This window comes from Notolepis coatsorum (assembly GCF_963971535.1).
Source record: "Notolepis coatsorum genome assembly, chromosome: 3".
Lineage (NCBI taxonomy): Eukaryota > Metazoa > Chordata > Actinopteri > Aulopiformes > Paralepididae > Notolepis > Notolepis coatsorum.
In genome coordinates, this window is record NC_140167.1 from 35,492,802 (window position 1) to 35,508,844 (window position 16,043).

Below are 16,043 nucleotides of genomic sequence, written 5' to 3' on the forward strand. Positions count from 1 at the left end.
ATTTGCTTATGTAAACGGGAGTGGTGTCACTTTGATTGGTCAGCCTTTGCATGTAACATGTGGCTCGTGTGTGCATATGTGTGTGTGTGTGTGTGCGGTTTGCGCATTGTATCGTGATCTTTCAGATTCGGAACATGTGTTGCAGCTAGAATCGCAATTAAGAGTGAAAGAGTTAGTGCTCCAGTGCCTCTTCGGAGACCTTAGAAACACACATTAATCTGGGTCCCAAACACTTTATCAAAGCAGTGGATGAACTGTTAGCGGAGGAGAAACAGGACTGAGACATATTGGCACTAGCAGCCTTTGCTCATCACTCATTTCACATATGTGGAAGGCAATTAGACGTTAATCTATCACATTTGGGGAAATTACAAATCACAGTGATAGCCAAGAGTCTATGCTGTGTAATTTAAAAAAAATAATAAAATGCATTACGTCCGTCGCATTACAGCATGGCGCTGCTATGTAACGTATCCTTGAACTCACGGCAGCATTACAACATACCAGTCCTCCCAAAAGGACGCAACAGGGCCCGGAAGAATCGACAGTTCCGATTCGCCGATCGAGTTGCGCCCTTTGACCCAGATGGGGGGGGGGGGGGGCTGGGGGGGGGGGGGCTGGTGTGATATGGGGGGGGGGGGGGGGCCTGGTGTGATATGGGGGGCCACGATTGGCACACATTGCCGGTCAGGCCCCAGATCAAAAAGGCCAAAATAAACAAACAAACAAAAAGAAAGATTATTTAAATCTGCATCAGATCTCTAGGCCTTCTGCTGAACCCGGGGGAAAAAACGGCATTGCTAATATAACCCGATGAATAGCGGTGCCAAGCAAAATGGTAGGCACACTTTGAAGAGCAGGGGAAGGGGAAGCCTCCGTAGTGACATTGTGTGAGGCGGCTTTGTTGAGGCGCCAGGAACGGCCCCATACTGGGCACTTCCCATCAGCTCTGCTGTTAATGTGTTGATTCTGTAAGTTGCCCGTCAGAAAGCAGCAGCCGCTGGGAACCCCTCCCAGGACAGACCCCAGATCTGTATTCATCTCATGGTGCTATCTGCACCACACTAACACAGACCCCAGATCTGTATTCATCTCATGGTGCTATCTGCACCACACTAACACAGACCCCAGATCTGTATTCATCTCATAGTGCTATCTGCACCACACTAACACAGACAGAGACAAAAAGACAGACAGACATATGTACACACACACACACACACTCTCTCTCTCTCTCTCTCTCTCTCTCTCTCTCTCTCTCTCTCTCTCTCTCTCTCTCTCTCTCTCTCTCTCTCGTCTCTCTCTCTCTCTCTCTCTATCTCTCTATCTCTCACAAGCACACACACAGAGAGAGAGAGAGAGAGAGAGAGAGAGAGAGAGAGAGAGAGAGAGAGAGAGAGAGAGGAGAGAGAGAGAGAGATGAGAGAGAGAGAGAGAGAGATTGACCCAGTTCCCCAGGAATTGTTTAGATGTGAAACCGTCTCCCTACTCATCACTGCCCCCACTCCGTTTTATGAGCCCAGGACACTGCTGTTTATCTGTAGTGCAGTGGCTCCAGTATTGAACGGGCAAGGGCTGAGTTGTCTGCTATCAAAATGTTCCTTATCTCCTAACCCATGTCTGGCGTCTTGCACTATATCGCCGGATCGCCATTTGAAATTAATCATATTTGTCAACTAAGACTAATGTGCTTTAAACAGAGATTGCACTTTCCTAGAGCTTAGCCGGCTACGCCAAGCGGCTTGGAGGGAGGTAGAGGACGTGATATACTACAGTGTTACGCCAGCACCGGCTCGCCCAGCCCTCGAGCGGCACAAGGTTCCATGCAACTGTACCGCTGGCAAGAGCTCGTTTTCATCGTGGGTTTGTTTGAAAATACCAAAGTCAGAACTCACGTCTAATGGCTGGAGCTGTTGGCTTGTGGGGCAGCTAATGCAGAAAATAGGCTGATATGAAGAGCTCGTCTGAATGCTGGAGTAAGCCATTTTGGCTTCGCACGGACTGTCTAAACAAGCCCGTCTGACAGCAGGCAGAAGTGTCTGGCACAAGCAATCTGGTCTGGGTCTCTTACCACACACAACCCTGCAGCCCTTCCACCTTGCCTCGTCAAAGTGATCTTTGTGTTTGGTCCTTATATTTAGCACTGCACTAGCCGCGAACCCCTCAAGGAAGATGAGTGCCATCCTTCAGGAGCCATCTACAGCGCCACCACCAATCACCAGGAGTGTAACTCTCCCCTGCGTTGGAAAATCCACCCCTCTTTATTCTCTCTATTTAAACAAAATTACTTAATGGCTCCATTTACTTCTTTCCAACATCAATCCTCATCCAAAAATCCCCTTATTACATAACAGCCGCGGGTAATTAGGGCAGTTTGAACGCTACTTGGTAAATGGGAAAGTAAATGATAGCTATGAAAGATCCAAGTGCGAGCGCAAGTTTGCACACACGTCGAATTAGGAGAAACCTTAGCATGTGAGCACGCCTCGCTGCACAGCCGAAGACTGGATGCGTAGATCACAAGATTAATTTGGAGAAACAACAGAATCCTGGCAAATAAGCTAATTGTTATTTGCACGGGGCTACGGGTTGAACAATGACTACTTTGTGTTTCTCAGTCACTGCGAACACTCTTTTTTTTGGCAACAAACGAGAAGACTTATGGGTGTATTTGGCTGATGGGTGTGTTTGGCTTATGGGTGTATTTTGGAGAATGCACTTGGAAAAAAGTGAAATAGAAAAGGAGTGTGCGAGACTGCACAGTGCACTCTGCGGGCCACATGGCCAAAATGTTGGATACAACAAAGCAAATTGACATCACTCCAGATATTTTACATGCAACCCCACAAATCGCAAGGCAACAATAAGGAGACAGATAGTTGGATGTGGAGAGCGTGTAACGTAATACTAACGCATCTGGCCAACATAGTCTATCACAATATATAGTATGAGAAAAAGAGGCACTCTGATACCATTTAAAGTGGGAGGTACCACAAACAGACATAATGTTCTGCATAGTTAAAGTTGAGTGTAGCATGTCAAGTTGAAAACGTTCTCGAACGGAATGCTTTATGTTGTAAAGGGTGCTCCAGTATATAGTATAGCTTTATAGTATATGTGGACGGGGGTGTGTGGACCTTGACACTAGTCCCAGGAGGTGTTATTTAAGAACATTAGCAAAAATACACACTTGACTCCTGTTAATGTTTTGCTATTCAAAGCCCAAAAGTGTCATGGATCTCTCTGAGGGTCCAAGAAGTGACCGACGGTGAAACTAAACTAGCAACAGAGGAAACATTCCAGAATATCAGCTAAGATGCTATCATAAGCTAACAATGGAGTCTATAGGAAAATATGGATTGTTTTCCTCACAACATTGTATAAAAGAAGCTTTTACATCTGATATTTGTTAAGGAATTATATCTGATATGATAATAAAAAGCTATTTTCCTTTAAAACCAACTGATTGCTTCACTAGCTTTCATCCTTGATCTCGCTTAACAATGCAGTTAATGGAGTCCAGTCGCCAGTGCCAAATATAAATTTCACTTCATAGTTGGATTTCGTTTAAACAAAGCTTTCACTTTCATCCGATGTATATTTGATAAGGATACGATAATAATGTCTGTATTAAGATAATATAAAGTACAAATTTTATTTCCCCCCTGACTAAACGCTTGACTTATTTCCACCCTCTGGCTTTTCATGGTGCCTCAGGCGGGAAATTGAGATACGTCTGATTCAGAATTCCATAAGCCTAAGGTTTCAAAAAAATGTCCGGAGGTAAAGTACGTTTCTGAGGGGTTGAGAAAGTATTAATCCTTTCCTACCCACCCAGAAAGCATACCAACCCAAGCTGCACCACCAGCGGTCAACCCACCACTGTGGTCAAACATCTCATTCCCCCAGACACCGCTTTAGGGCCGAGCTCCCTTATTCATTATTCTCCATTCACCACTGAGGTCTCTCCAATGTGTTCCTTTGAATAAGAGCTTGGGGTTTTGATCCTGAACATGCTACAATAACTAGAATATCCCTCACTGCCCTAGGGGGGGTTTTAATACGTTTGTTGTTGCTCAAATCCTCATGGCAACAAGGTCAACCACTGGCAGGGTGGCAATGTCTGCATTCATTGGGAAAGCCTAAAATAACACACAACACCCGCCTCAGTCATATCAAAGCCCGACCTTAAATTACAGCCTTTTGTGAAAGTTTAATCTGTGGTGGTCAGCGCTGTAACGCATGTAGCCGTTCTCACGCCTCGCGCGGTGTTCCCGAGTCCTACCGTGTGTCGAATTCACATCACGTCACCATCCGTGTATATAATTAGAAACCATGCCGGTGTTCCATCAGAGAACTTCATCAGCACAAGCCGCCCATACACTGATGAAACATAAGGAGACGATGTCCTCGTTAAAACATTTTTATTTTTTATCCATTTACCATGCAGCCATATTTTTACCAGGATCATGTGGATTCAATTAAAAACTGGGAAACAGGGAGTGTTTGCTGGCAAGACCTCATTACGTATATTATCGAGAATGTTGTCCTCCAGGGGAGCTGCCGTGGAGTAGCTGAGGAAGCTAAGAGTGTTTTATTGGCTTTTCTCTCCTTTTCTCCTGGCTGTTGATCACCACCACAAAAAGCACCAATAAACTGCCGAAATAAATGACACATTGCTATGCAGACAGACATCTTACAACTCACTTTATTGGAAACATGCATGATGCTGAACAGCCTCTGTGGCTGTACATACTTCAGAAATACCTCCCCTGCCTTTGGTCATCTACTCAGAATTGATAGTCTCGCAAAAAATAAACTAAAAACAAAAAAACTAAGTTTAACATTTGACCGTAAAGTTCTTTATTTATTTATTTATTTTAAGTATGCAATATACGTATAGTGATGATGTGACCATGTATGAACGTACTGTAGGCCAGCTTGCTGGTAGACCAAGGACCATGCTACATGATGGAATTGTTACGCTATCTCATAATAACAAAACACCTGGTTATGGTGGGTTTGCAGAGCTGCGGAGCTTTAACCACAAACCCCTTTCTCCTGAAACAAGGTCAAGTTATGGGTATTCCCGTATATGTGTCTGCGCAGGGCCAAACATCCGCGAGCAATTAAGAAGCAGTCTCGCTTTGATAGCATCTCTAGTCATTATGACTTGGCTAATTGTGGCTCCTGGCAGATTATTTTCCCCTTGTGAAATTGTGGGTGTGTCAGAGAGCTAACGGCACCAGCCATGAAGGCTGGATTAAATCATGTTCCCTCTGTCTGTCTGGCCTTCCAGGAATCCTGCTAGTAGCAGCCAGCCACAGCCTGGCGCAATGAATTACAATGGAGCTAGATTCAATCAGTGAGCTCAGTCAAACCCGCTCCATGCTTAGTCCTATCACAGTCTGTATCTGCCCCAAGGGACAAGGCTTAGATCAGAGTAACAACCGGGGCCTACCAGAGAATGCAAGGCAGTAAAGTTGTTATGTAAAGACTACTCTTTGGATGGGTGAGAGTGCAAACCACAGGGAGACGAAGAGATGAAATTTCACTTCATTTTCTAGGCATACGTTCACCCAATGCTTGCGTGAAAATAGCTCTTCGAGAAACTTGACTCCAACAACGAGGTCTGCAGATGCTCCATGTTCAAGTGTATCGCCATTACCGTCTACTTAATCCTGGGCCAAGAGCTGTGAAATCAACAATTGTCTTTTCGTCTCCTGAGGGCTGTATTGTGCGACACCCTTTGCCAGCATGTCTATTTTCACTTCAGCACATGTAGAGCGCAGTTCGAAGCTTTGAAATGCAGTCCGGGGAGCCGTGGTTCTGGACAGAGGCAGAGGACTGCGGTTGTTGTGGTTCAGGGACCAGAATCAAAATGCCTGGAGGCGTGGAGAACTGAAGCCATTCAATACTCTCACTTGCTTATTGTAGTTCCTCTGACGGTCCATTTAACGAATTACCACAAGCCAGGTCAGCAGGAAGAGGTGTCCTAAAGGTGCCAAGACTGAGCGCATATCTGGCGGTTTTTACAATAAGCCAAACAGGTGTTCCAATAAGAGAGGTGATCAAGGGGGGTTTTGACACAGGTCCATGAACTTTGTTTTAAAAGCAGTAAAAAAAAAGAGAAGAGAAGGTGGGGGAAGGGGGAAATTCAGTGAATCACGCCAACGAAAAACGGACTTTTCGGCATCTGGAAATGGGTAGAGCTGCAGAGTGATTCCTCTGTAGGGGACCTGTGCATGTCAGAGGTGTTACCACCTATTGAGCAGCACGCCGTAGCGCTGATACTCCTCGCTGACGACCCGTCTCGACATCTGACATCGTCGGAAGGGTCTGGAGCTCCACTGCTGCAGACCAGAGCTATTTATTACCAGAGTTTGGACAGCAAGGTTTCAAAAAGAGTTTAGAGTGTTGTCAGTGGCTTATGACTCACTATGATAAGGTGGCCACAATACGCCGTCCATACTGTCACACAATATGCCGTCCATACTGTCAAATCTGGCCAAACTCTGGTGATAAATGGCTCTCCTGCAGCCTAGGGACAATTCATCCTGACCTTAGGGTGGATTAACCTGCCCCATGCACCACGTACCACTAATTCATGTTTTCAACACCAAGCCCCATCACACAACCTGATTGCCGCTGCCTCCATCTGCCTCAGCTCCAGGGCTGGATGCTGCGGTGCATTCTGGGAAAGGCTTCCTCTTTTCTAGAACTGTTTTTTTTTTGTCCGTCCGACAGCTGCATCCGCGAAGGCCTGGTTGATGAGTAGGATTTGGCCGGAGACCCTCAGCCCGCCAGCACCGTGGCCGAGAGAGTGTGTTTCTGATGGGGCTTTGGAGGGTTTGGCCGGGGATGGAGAGAGAGACATACTATCTGTCCCACGCTGAGGTTTCTATGCTCCTTTGTTCCCCGTGGCCTAGCAGGAAGCCAGAGACCCATGGGACTTGTTTGGCACTGACTGCACCAACCGACTGTGATTCCTGGGTTGGCCGTCAATATCAGTATGCGTGGAGCTTCCTCCCATAAAGACAAATTGTTTCATCTGCAAGTATTACAAATCTCCAGTAGGGTATGGTGACTGGGTAACAGCAATAAAACGATTGTGTTCTTTATCATTTATACACGTAGCACCATATGATGTAACAAAGCAAGTTAAGCAACATATCCTTGCTCTTTCTTAGTGACACCACCCCCACCGCGACCCCCATCCCTCTCCCAGCCTCTGGAGGGTTCAGCTGAGGACATGGTTGCCTCTGAGCTGAGTCTGCACTCTTGGGCCATGTTGACGTTCAATAATCCCACTTTAGCAGGGCGATACAATACCCTCCACCTCCCCAACCATGGCAGAGGATGTTCCACCGTGCTCCGGAAAGCCCTCGCCCATTCACACCACAAGTGAAAATGCTCACCAGGGACCTGAGTCGGGTCAAAGGTCAAGTTTGTAGCATCAGCACACACGGCAACTATTGCCGTCCCTCGCAGGCCCTGAGCTGGTGAACATGACCTTGTTCAAGTGCATTCCCACCCTGCCCACACCAGAGAAACAAATCACAACTCCACACGTGTGGTCATATGTTGTCCATATAGGTTAGGGAGAAGGAATGGAGCCTTGTTCAGAAGAGAGCAGCGAGTTAACCATGCGGGAACAACACTGTCAGCTTCACTTTGACCCTCCTCTGCTGCCCGAGCTGCAGGCTTCCTATGGTTTGGCAGCAACAGGACTGGGAGACAAGGAGATGTGTCACTTCCTCTGCGATGAGTAAAGCAGACTGACAGGTGGTTCCTGCTGGTTTCAACTAGTTAAATTTAAGACTTTTTAAGACCTTGTTAAGACCACTTGGAATAGAATTGAACACCTATTTCCCAGCCATACTGGCAAAAAAAAGTATGAAGGAAATGACTATGAAAGAAGTAATTCCATATGAATTGTTGGGGGGGGGGGGCTGAATATTACCATACTGTTTACTTTTCAGCCCGGACATTTCCCCCAAACAGATTTAAATAAGTAACTTCTTAATCCAATAAATGTTTAAGACCTATCGAAATAATATCGAAATCATATTTAAGACCTTTTTAAGAATTTTCTTTTTTTTTAAACTTTGACCAGTCAGCTGGTTCTTTTAGCGTTTATCGCTTTTTCTGGTCAAGCATGACCGACAGAAACAGGTTGAATGGGGTATAGATCGGGGGAAAGACACTCTGAGAAAATACGGCGAGTCCGGGAGTCGGACTCGTGTACCCCAGATCCGTGACGCGCACGGTTGTCCCCGACGCCGAAATAGCGTCCGAGGTACGCGGTGAGCTACTGGAGCTCCCCCTTTTTAAGAATTTTTAAGGCCAAAAATTCTGATTATGTATGACTTTTTAAGATGCCGTGGGAACCCAGACAGGGTTTTAGGCCTTAAAAAGTCTTAAATGTAATAATCAGGCACCACACAGTTTTAAACTCCTTAGCTTTAAGAGCACACATATCGGCTTTAGAGTCGCAAGCATCAAGAGTATTACAAGACCTAAAGTGGGGGATTTAGACTATTCTTTGAATTTATGTCCCTCTCAACCAAGTTACGAGGGAAAAACCGTTGAGCGGATTTCTACCTGTTGGCTTTCGACGAATCCAAAGATTATGTTTTGCTCGGGTTACTGTACTTCTATGACCAATGATACCACCGCGTCCGCCACGATCGTCACTATTACTACCGCCGCTGTGAATCCTGAAACTTGTCCTTCTTCTGTGTGCAACAATATTTCGGCAGGTGCTGAGGTCACCTAGAGCCTTTCAACAGGGGCTTCCACCGGCTGTGGTGTTGCGGTTAGTCAGGGAGTGGAAGTGCTGCATGGTTAACATGCCCCTGCCGTGACCACAGTTTCCTCTGAGAGACGGCGGTGTGGGTCAGTCCAAAGCCTTGAGTCAACAAGCCACTCAACCGCGCGGGTCCATTAGTCACCGGGCAAGCGCCAGAGCGGCCCGCTACGGACAAAGCGGTTCCTGCAGTGAAAAAGGCATATCTATCACCCACTTAAGGGGTCAATCTGCTCCACGTTTGCTGGTGTTTTTTTTTTTATTCAGCGTTTCTATACATCACTGAATTACTGGGTGTAACTGAATTAGCACTGAGCCCGTGTAATTGCCAGTCGCAAATCATATGGGAGGGTTGGCATGGTGACTGAAAGCCTAATCCTGCGTCGGTCCCAAAAGAGCAACTGAAATTTTTCATAATAACATCCATTCATAGTGAGTGTTTATAGTGCATTACAGTATATATATATATAGTATAGTATATCATTGCATTGTATACAGTATAGAATAGTATTGCATTGTAACAACATTACATTTGATATATACCGGTAATTACACAGCAATTTAGTTATAATTTATAATCATAAACGATATAACAAAATTGGTTTAATGTAATAGGGCCAATAAGCCATCTGGTTAGATATTGGACAGAACCAGTTCAGAAAACCAAAATAAATTAAGTTTAAGCTGAGTTCTGTGATCCAGGTTATTGCTCCTGGCTCTTCCCTTGGTTGATTATGTAACGAGAGAGACCAGAGGAAAATCATTTTTAGAGGGATGACAGTGCATACAGCCACACATCCTGCTCCATTTCCTATGATGGACTGATGTCAGAGAGAGAGAGGTCGGCAGGAGAGAGAGGGGGGGTGAGAGAAAGAGTGAGAGAGAGAGAGAGGGGAGGGGTTGAAAGAGAGAACGAGAGAGTGGTCGGTGGGAGAGAGAGGGGGTGAGAGAAAGAGTGAGAGAGAGAGGGGAGGGGTTGAAAGAGAGAGAGGGGGGAGGGGGAAAGAGTGAGAGAGAGAGGAGAGGGGTTGAAAGAGAGAGATATATAGAGAGAGAGAGAGAGAGAGGTCGGCGGGAGAGAGGGGGGGGTGAGAGAGAGAGGGGAGGGGTTGAAAGAGGGGGGAGAGGTCAGCGGGGAGAGAGAGGGGGGTGAGAGAAAGAGAGAGAGGCAGGGAAAGAGGTTGAAAAAGACAGAAATAGGGAGAGAGAGAGAGAGAGAGAGAGAGAGAGAGGGGGGGGGTGGGGTGAGGGGGAAAGACTGAGAGAGGAAAGGGGTTGAAAGAGAGAGAGAGAGCAAGAGGGACAGCGAGAGAAAGGGGGGTGAGGGGGGAAAGAGTGAAAGAAAGAGCGAAAGAGAGAGGGCCGTGGAGGGGTTGAAAGAGAGAGAGAGAGAGAGAGAGAGAGAGAGAGAGAGAGAGAGAGAGAGAGAGAGAGAGAGAGAGAGAGAGAGAGAGAGAGAGAGAGAGAGAGAGAGAGAGACTCGGCTACATATGAAGGGTGGGGGGGTGAATGTGTCCTCCTCCATGTCGTATCCTTGTTCCAGCTGGAACCCTGACCCTCATAAAAGGACCTGACAGTGTGTCTGTGTGATCAGCAGGATATCATGCTGGCAGCAACACACCTTTCACTGCTGCTGAGTGAAGACCCCCCAACAGGAAAGCCAGTGAGGCGTCCTCCCGCAGAGGGGAGGGAAGAGTGTGAAACAGATTATAGATGTGCCAGCTGCGGATAAGACGTGTCCATTCTGATGTTTATAAAAGTGAAAAACATCAGCGTGCCAGGACGGAGGTCCTCCTAGTTGACGGGGGAATAGTGTATAGTAGAGGGAACAGTGGAGGCCTTTGGGGCAGCAAGACTCACAGAAGAAAGTTACTCCCTTCTTTCTACCCAGAGTGACAGCTCCCGGCGTCCCAGAACCCAGTGAATGGGGAGGCTGCTGTTCATATGTTTAGTCCATTCCTGATTCCCAGCTCTGGGACCAGACTGCCACTCATAAATGTGCTGGATTCATTCAGCAGGATTATTCACTCTGCAGTTTGATGCTCTTAAAATAACATCCTGCTCCGCTAAAGAGGCCGGAGGCACTTTACAGTGAAAGACGAGTGGTGCTGTGGGGACAGTCACAGAGCTCCTCCAGAGGGTCACTCCTTTGTAGTGGCGCTGCTTTTCCCATGGTGGGTTTCAACCATGTTTTAAAAAGCTCCGAGACATGGGTGTAAGATAAATTACAAATTGATAACAGCTGCCCTGTGAATTGGCATAACGAATGAGGTACGAAGTGGGGTGAGTCCATTCATGGAAGTATGAATGATGGTATGATGGTATGGGATGTCTCTCAACTTAACGGCAATTACTGGCAGAGGCATTCAAGGAGGGGAGTGTGTTACCCACCAATTAACCTCGTTCCCAGTTTTATCTCCGTGAGATAAAGCCTGGTAAAGAACTACTGCCGAAAGTGTCTATGGGGTAGAATTTCCGGTGTATGTACTTCCCCTGGAAGCTGCCTCCGAACGGACCAAACTTTTCCAGAATCCTGTCGGCAAACAAGTTAGAACGTCCCGGTGATGTAGTCAATTCTTCAGGCAAAGCCGTTGCAGTGGCTTAAACGATGAAATATTGTGCACTTCACACGTTTCTTTTTTTTAATCCGCTTTTTCTCATATTTTTTTTATTTTTTCTCCCATCCCAATTCCACTGTGCCAATTCTTCCCTCCCCTGTCTTGAACGTTGCTCGCATATGCCCCCCACTGTCCGGTTGTAGGGAGGATAGAAGCCTTGCATCACGTGTCCCCTCCGGCACACGAGGAGGCAGCCTGTCACATCTTTTCACCTGCCAGCGCGGACTCTCATTGGCGAGGTGTAACGTGTGGGAGGCTCATACTACCCCCGCCATTTCCTGTCTCTGCTGTGCAGGCGTCCCCAACTGACCTGTAGGAGTCGCTGTCCACAACGTCCAGATTACCACCCATCGACTTCCACCCGCTAACTCTGCCAATTGAGTTAGTATGACGGCTGGCCCAAGCCGGAGGCAACGCCGACAGCCGGAGTCGAACCCGGTGTCTCTTGCGTTGGTGACGAGTGCAATGTCCGCTGCGCCACCCAGCCGCCCACTTCACACGTTTCTATAGTTGTTTTGTCGAAACCGGAAAGCCTGTAGCCTGTACTTCCGTTTAGACATTTTAGGAGGCATATCTTTACCAGCCTACCCGCCAATCAACTGTAGCCCACAGCCATTCACCTGCTGGTAACCGTGGAAACGGTCAACAGCGGCTGAAATTCACCATATTTACTGTAGTTCACTGAATGACCATAGTGATGTTATGGTAAAACCATTTATCTTTAACCCAACCCACAAATCTCCTTTCCAGTTTAATGATGCCTAATTCAAAGAGCCTGTGTCTGCCTGGCTGCAGACCTCTTCAGGCACATACCTACTGTAAATCCAGTTAAGCACTGCAGAATTCTACACCTGCTTCACTGGGATGTTTTACAGAGTATCTCCTGAATATTCTCATGTGTTGACAAACACATGCAAACTTTGCAAAAAAAAAAAAAAAAAAAAAAGGCTGTAGAGCAAAGCCGGTATGCTTTCCCCATCTGCTGCTCACACGCTGACTCTGAGCTCAGCGTGAGTTCATGCCTGTGGACTGGACTGTGGAGACAGGGATGGCAGGCCACTGGTCTCTGGTTCTGGTGTGGACTCCTTCAGCCAGCCAGACTGGCCTTCTCCTGGTACCTTCATCTCCACTGGCCAAGTTGGCACTACACTCAGGCACTGACCAGCTTTCTCCCTCTCTTTTTTGTGCGTCTCTCTCTCTCTCTCCCTCTCACTTTCTCTCTCCCTCTCTCTCTCTCTCTCTCTCTCTCTCTCTCTCTCTCTCTCTCTCTCTATCCCTATCGCACTCTCTCTCTCTCCCTTTCTCTCTCCCTCTCCCCCTCTCTCTCCCTTTCTCTCTCTCTCTCTCGCTCTCTCTTTCACGTCATATGGAGCTTCTAATATGCTAGCTTCGTTTTCTTGGCGCCGCTCGGCAGGCAGTGGGAGCAGAGTGGATAACAAGGTGCTACTAGCATAAGTTCAAGTTCAAGTTCAAGTTCTTTAATAGTTGTCATACAGAAGTACAGAATACTTTCATACAAAATGCTTCTTACTGTTACGCTCCAGAGACTGTGCTAGACAAGATAGTATCAAATAACATAATAACATAATATAGCATGAATTTAGAAGAAGAAAATGAGGTCACAGTGTTCGGTATAGACATATGTACAATGTTCTGAGTTACCATATAATATACAATACACAATACTATGCAGTGTACTAATGTACAGTACTATCTAGTGCAAAGCAGAAATGGGATGAGGTACAATTTTAGGTACAATTTACAGTAAGGTGTACGAGTTGTAGTGCAATCCTTCATCCATAAATATAAAGTGTGGGGAGTGGGTGCTACAGTGTGTTTGTTTAAAGTGGGTGTGTGCTATAAGTGTGTGGAGTGGGTGCTACAGTGTGTTTGTTTAAAGTGAGTGTGTGCGTGTGGATGTGTGTGCTATGTGCGTTTGGTGGTTGTTGTTGTGTAGTGTTCATTCATTGTTCGTTTAGCAGCCTGATGGCCTGGGGATAGAAGCTTCTTCTGAGTCTTTCTGTGCTCGCCTTGAGACTCCTGTATCGCTTGCCTGACCGCAGCAGTTCAAAGAGGCAGTTGTTCGGGTGACTGGAGTCTTTAATGATTCTCTTAGCCTTGCCCTTGCAACGCTTGTAGTAAATGTTCTGGAGGGTGGGGAGCCCCCCTCCAATTGTGCGTTCGGCTGAACGTGTCACTCTTTGTAGTCTGCTTTGGTCTTGTGCAGTGCTATTCCCAAACCAGGAGGTGATGTTGCCGGTCAAGATGCTCTCTATTGTACATGAGTAGAAGTTCTTAAGGATCTTCTGGCTGACTTGGAACTTCCTTAGGCGCCTGAGGAAGTAGAGGCGTTGTCGTGCCTTCTTCACAACACTGTTAATGTGTGTGGTCCATGTCAAGTCCTCGGATATGTAGGCTCCGAGGTACTTAAAGCTGTTGACTCTCTCAACCGGTGCCCCGTCGATGCTGAGGGGGCTGTAGTCCTTGACCCCCGACCTCCTGAAGTCCACAATCATCTCCTTTGTTTTGCTGACGTTCAGGGAGAGGCTGTTTTCCTGGCACCATCCCGCCAGGACCTTGACCTCTTCCAGGTAGGCCCTCTCGTCGTTGGCAGAGATCAGGCCCACCACCACTGTGTCGTCAGCAAATTTGACGATTGTATTGCTACTCCGCTGAGCCACACAGTCGTGTGTGTACAGGGAGTAGAGGAGGGGACTCAGAACACAGCCCTGGGGGGCCCCTATGTTGAGGGTGATGGATGAGGAGGTGCAGTTGCCTGCTCTCACCACCTGGGGTCTGCCAGTCAGGAAGTCCAAGACCCACTGGCAGAGGTCATAGCCCAAGCCCAGGTCCCTGAGCTTGGCTATGAGTATGGAGGGGACTATGGTATTGAATGCCGAGCTGTAGTCGATGAATAGCATTCTCACATAGTTCCCCTGCCTCTTGTCCAGGTGTGATGCTGCTGTGTGCAGCACATGGGATATGGCGTCCTCCGTGGACCTGTTGGGGCGGTATGCAAATTGCAGGGGGTCCATGTTGATGGGGAGGGAGGAGCAGATGTAGCCCTTTACTAGCTTCTCAAAGCACTTCATGGCTATGGAGGTGAGAGCTACAGGGCGGTAGTCGTTGAGGCAAGCAGGCTTGGATTTTTTGGGTACAGGGATAATAGTGGACTTCTTCAGGCAGGTGGGGATGACAGCCTGTTCTAAGGACAGGTTAAATATGTCAGTGAATACTGGGGCCAGTTGGTCGGCACAGACTTTTAGGACGCGGCCGGGGATGCCGTCTGGACCTGCTGCCTTCCTGATATTCACTTTTTTAAAGGTCCGCCTCACCTCATGCTCTGTTACCCTGAACACTGCGCCTCCATCAGCAGCCGACCCCCCCCCCCCCCCCCATTGCCGAGGCTTGTGAGCTGGTGTTGTTATTACCAGCATCAAACCTCGCATAGAAGGTATTGAGGTCATTTGCTAAGGAGATGTCACTGTTCAGTTTGAGGGAGGCGCCTTTGTAGTCTGTCATCGTTTTGAGCCCCTGCCACATAGCTCTAGAGTCAGCTTGTTCAAACTGGAGTTCAATTTTATCCCTGTAGCGTCGTTTGGCCTCTGACACTGTCCTCCTTACGTTGTATCGCGCCACCTTGTGGTCATTCATGTTGCCTGCCTCTAGGCCGTCGTTGTATGCTTTGGTGCGCTCTCTCAGAGCTTCACGGACGGATTTGTCTACCCAGGGTTTTTGATTTGGGTAAACTTTCATTTTGGTAGTGGGGATTGTTTCTTTCACCCTAGTACAAACATAGTCCAGCACTGTCTCTGTGTAGACATTAATGTTATCTGTGTCGCGGAACACATTCCAGTCTGTGTGGTGAAACACTGACCGGATCGTCTCCTCTGACGTCACATCCCATTTCTGCACCTCTCGCGAGACTACGGGAGTACTTTTAATTCTCTGTCTGTACTTTGGTGAAAGAAAGATTGACGCGTGATCTGACTTACCAAAGCCACTATCAGAATGAGCCTTGTAGCCACCTTTAAATTGCGTGTAACAGTGATCTAGGATGTTACCGCCTCTGGTGTTGCAAGTCACATGCTGATAGAAGTCAGGCAATACCTTTCTCAGATTGGCGCTATTGAAATCTCCCAGAACTAAAATGGCGGCGTTAACATTCGCCACTTGGATTCTATTTACCTCGTCGTGTAGTCTGGAGAGCGCAACCTTGTTGCTGGCTTGCGGTGGAATATACACTCCGACCAGGACGATCGCCGTTAACTCCCTCGGGAGGAAGAAAGGACGACACTTGATGGTTATATATTCCAGTTCTGGGGAGCAGTGGTTGGATAATTCCTTCACGTTAGTTGGATCACTCCAATTTTTGTTAAACATGAAGGCAATACCTCCTCCACGTTGTTTACCGGACTCTGCTGATGTCCGATCCTTGCGATGGATAAAGAAGTGATCAGCCGGTTGAATTGCGTGGTCTGGGACGTCCGGCGTCAACCACGTCTCGGTGAAGCAGAGGACGTTGCAGTCCCTAACGTCTCTTTGATATTGAATCCTTGCTCGGATGTCATCCAGTTTATTGTCAATTGATTGTACATTGGCTAGCAATATACTGG

General features: G+C 47.3%; 1 protein-coding gene across 1 annotated transcript in view; it reads right to left on the minus strand.

Moving 5' to 3' along the window:
- The window catches only part of LOC311225767 (latent-transforming growth factor beta-binding protein 2-like), a 136,595-nt gene that overhangs the window by 78,226 nt on the left and 42,326 nt on the right, over positions 1-16,043 (minus strand). Inside the window, 1 exon segment of the mRNA XM_084311161.1 lies at positions 7,468-7,535. Coding sequence (XP_084167287.1) covers positions 7,468-7,535 — 68 coding nt within the window.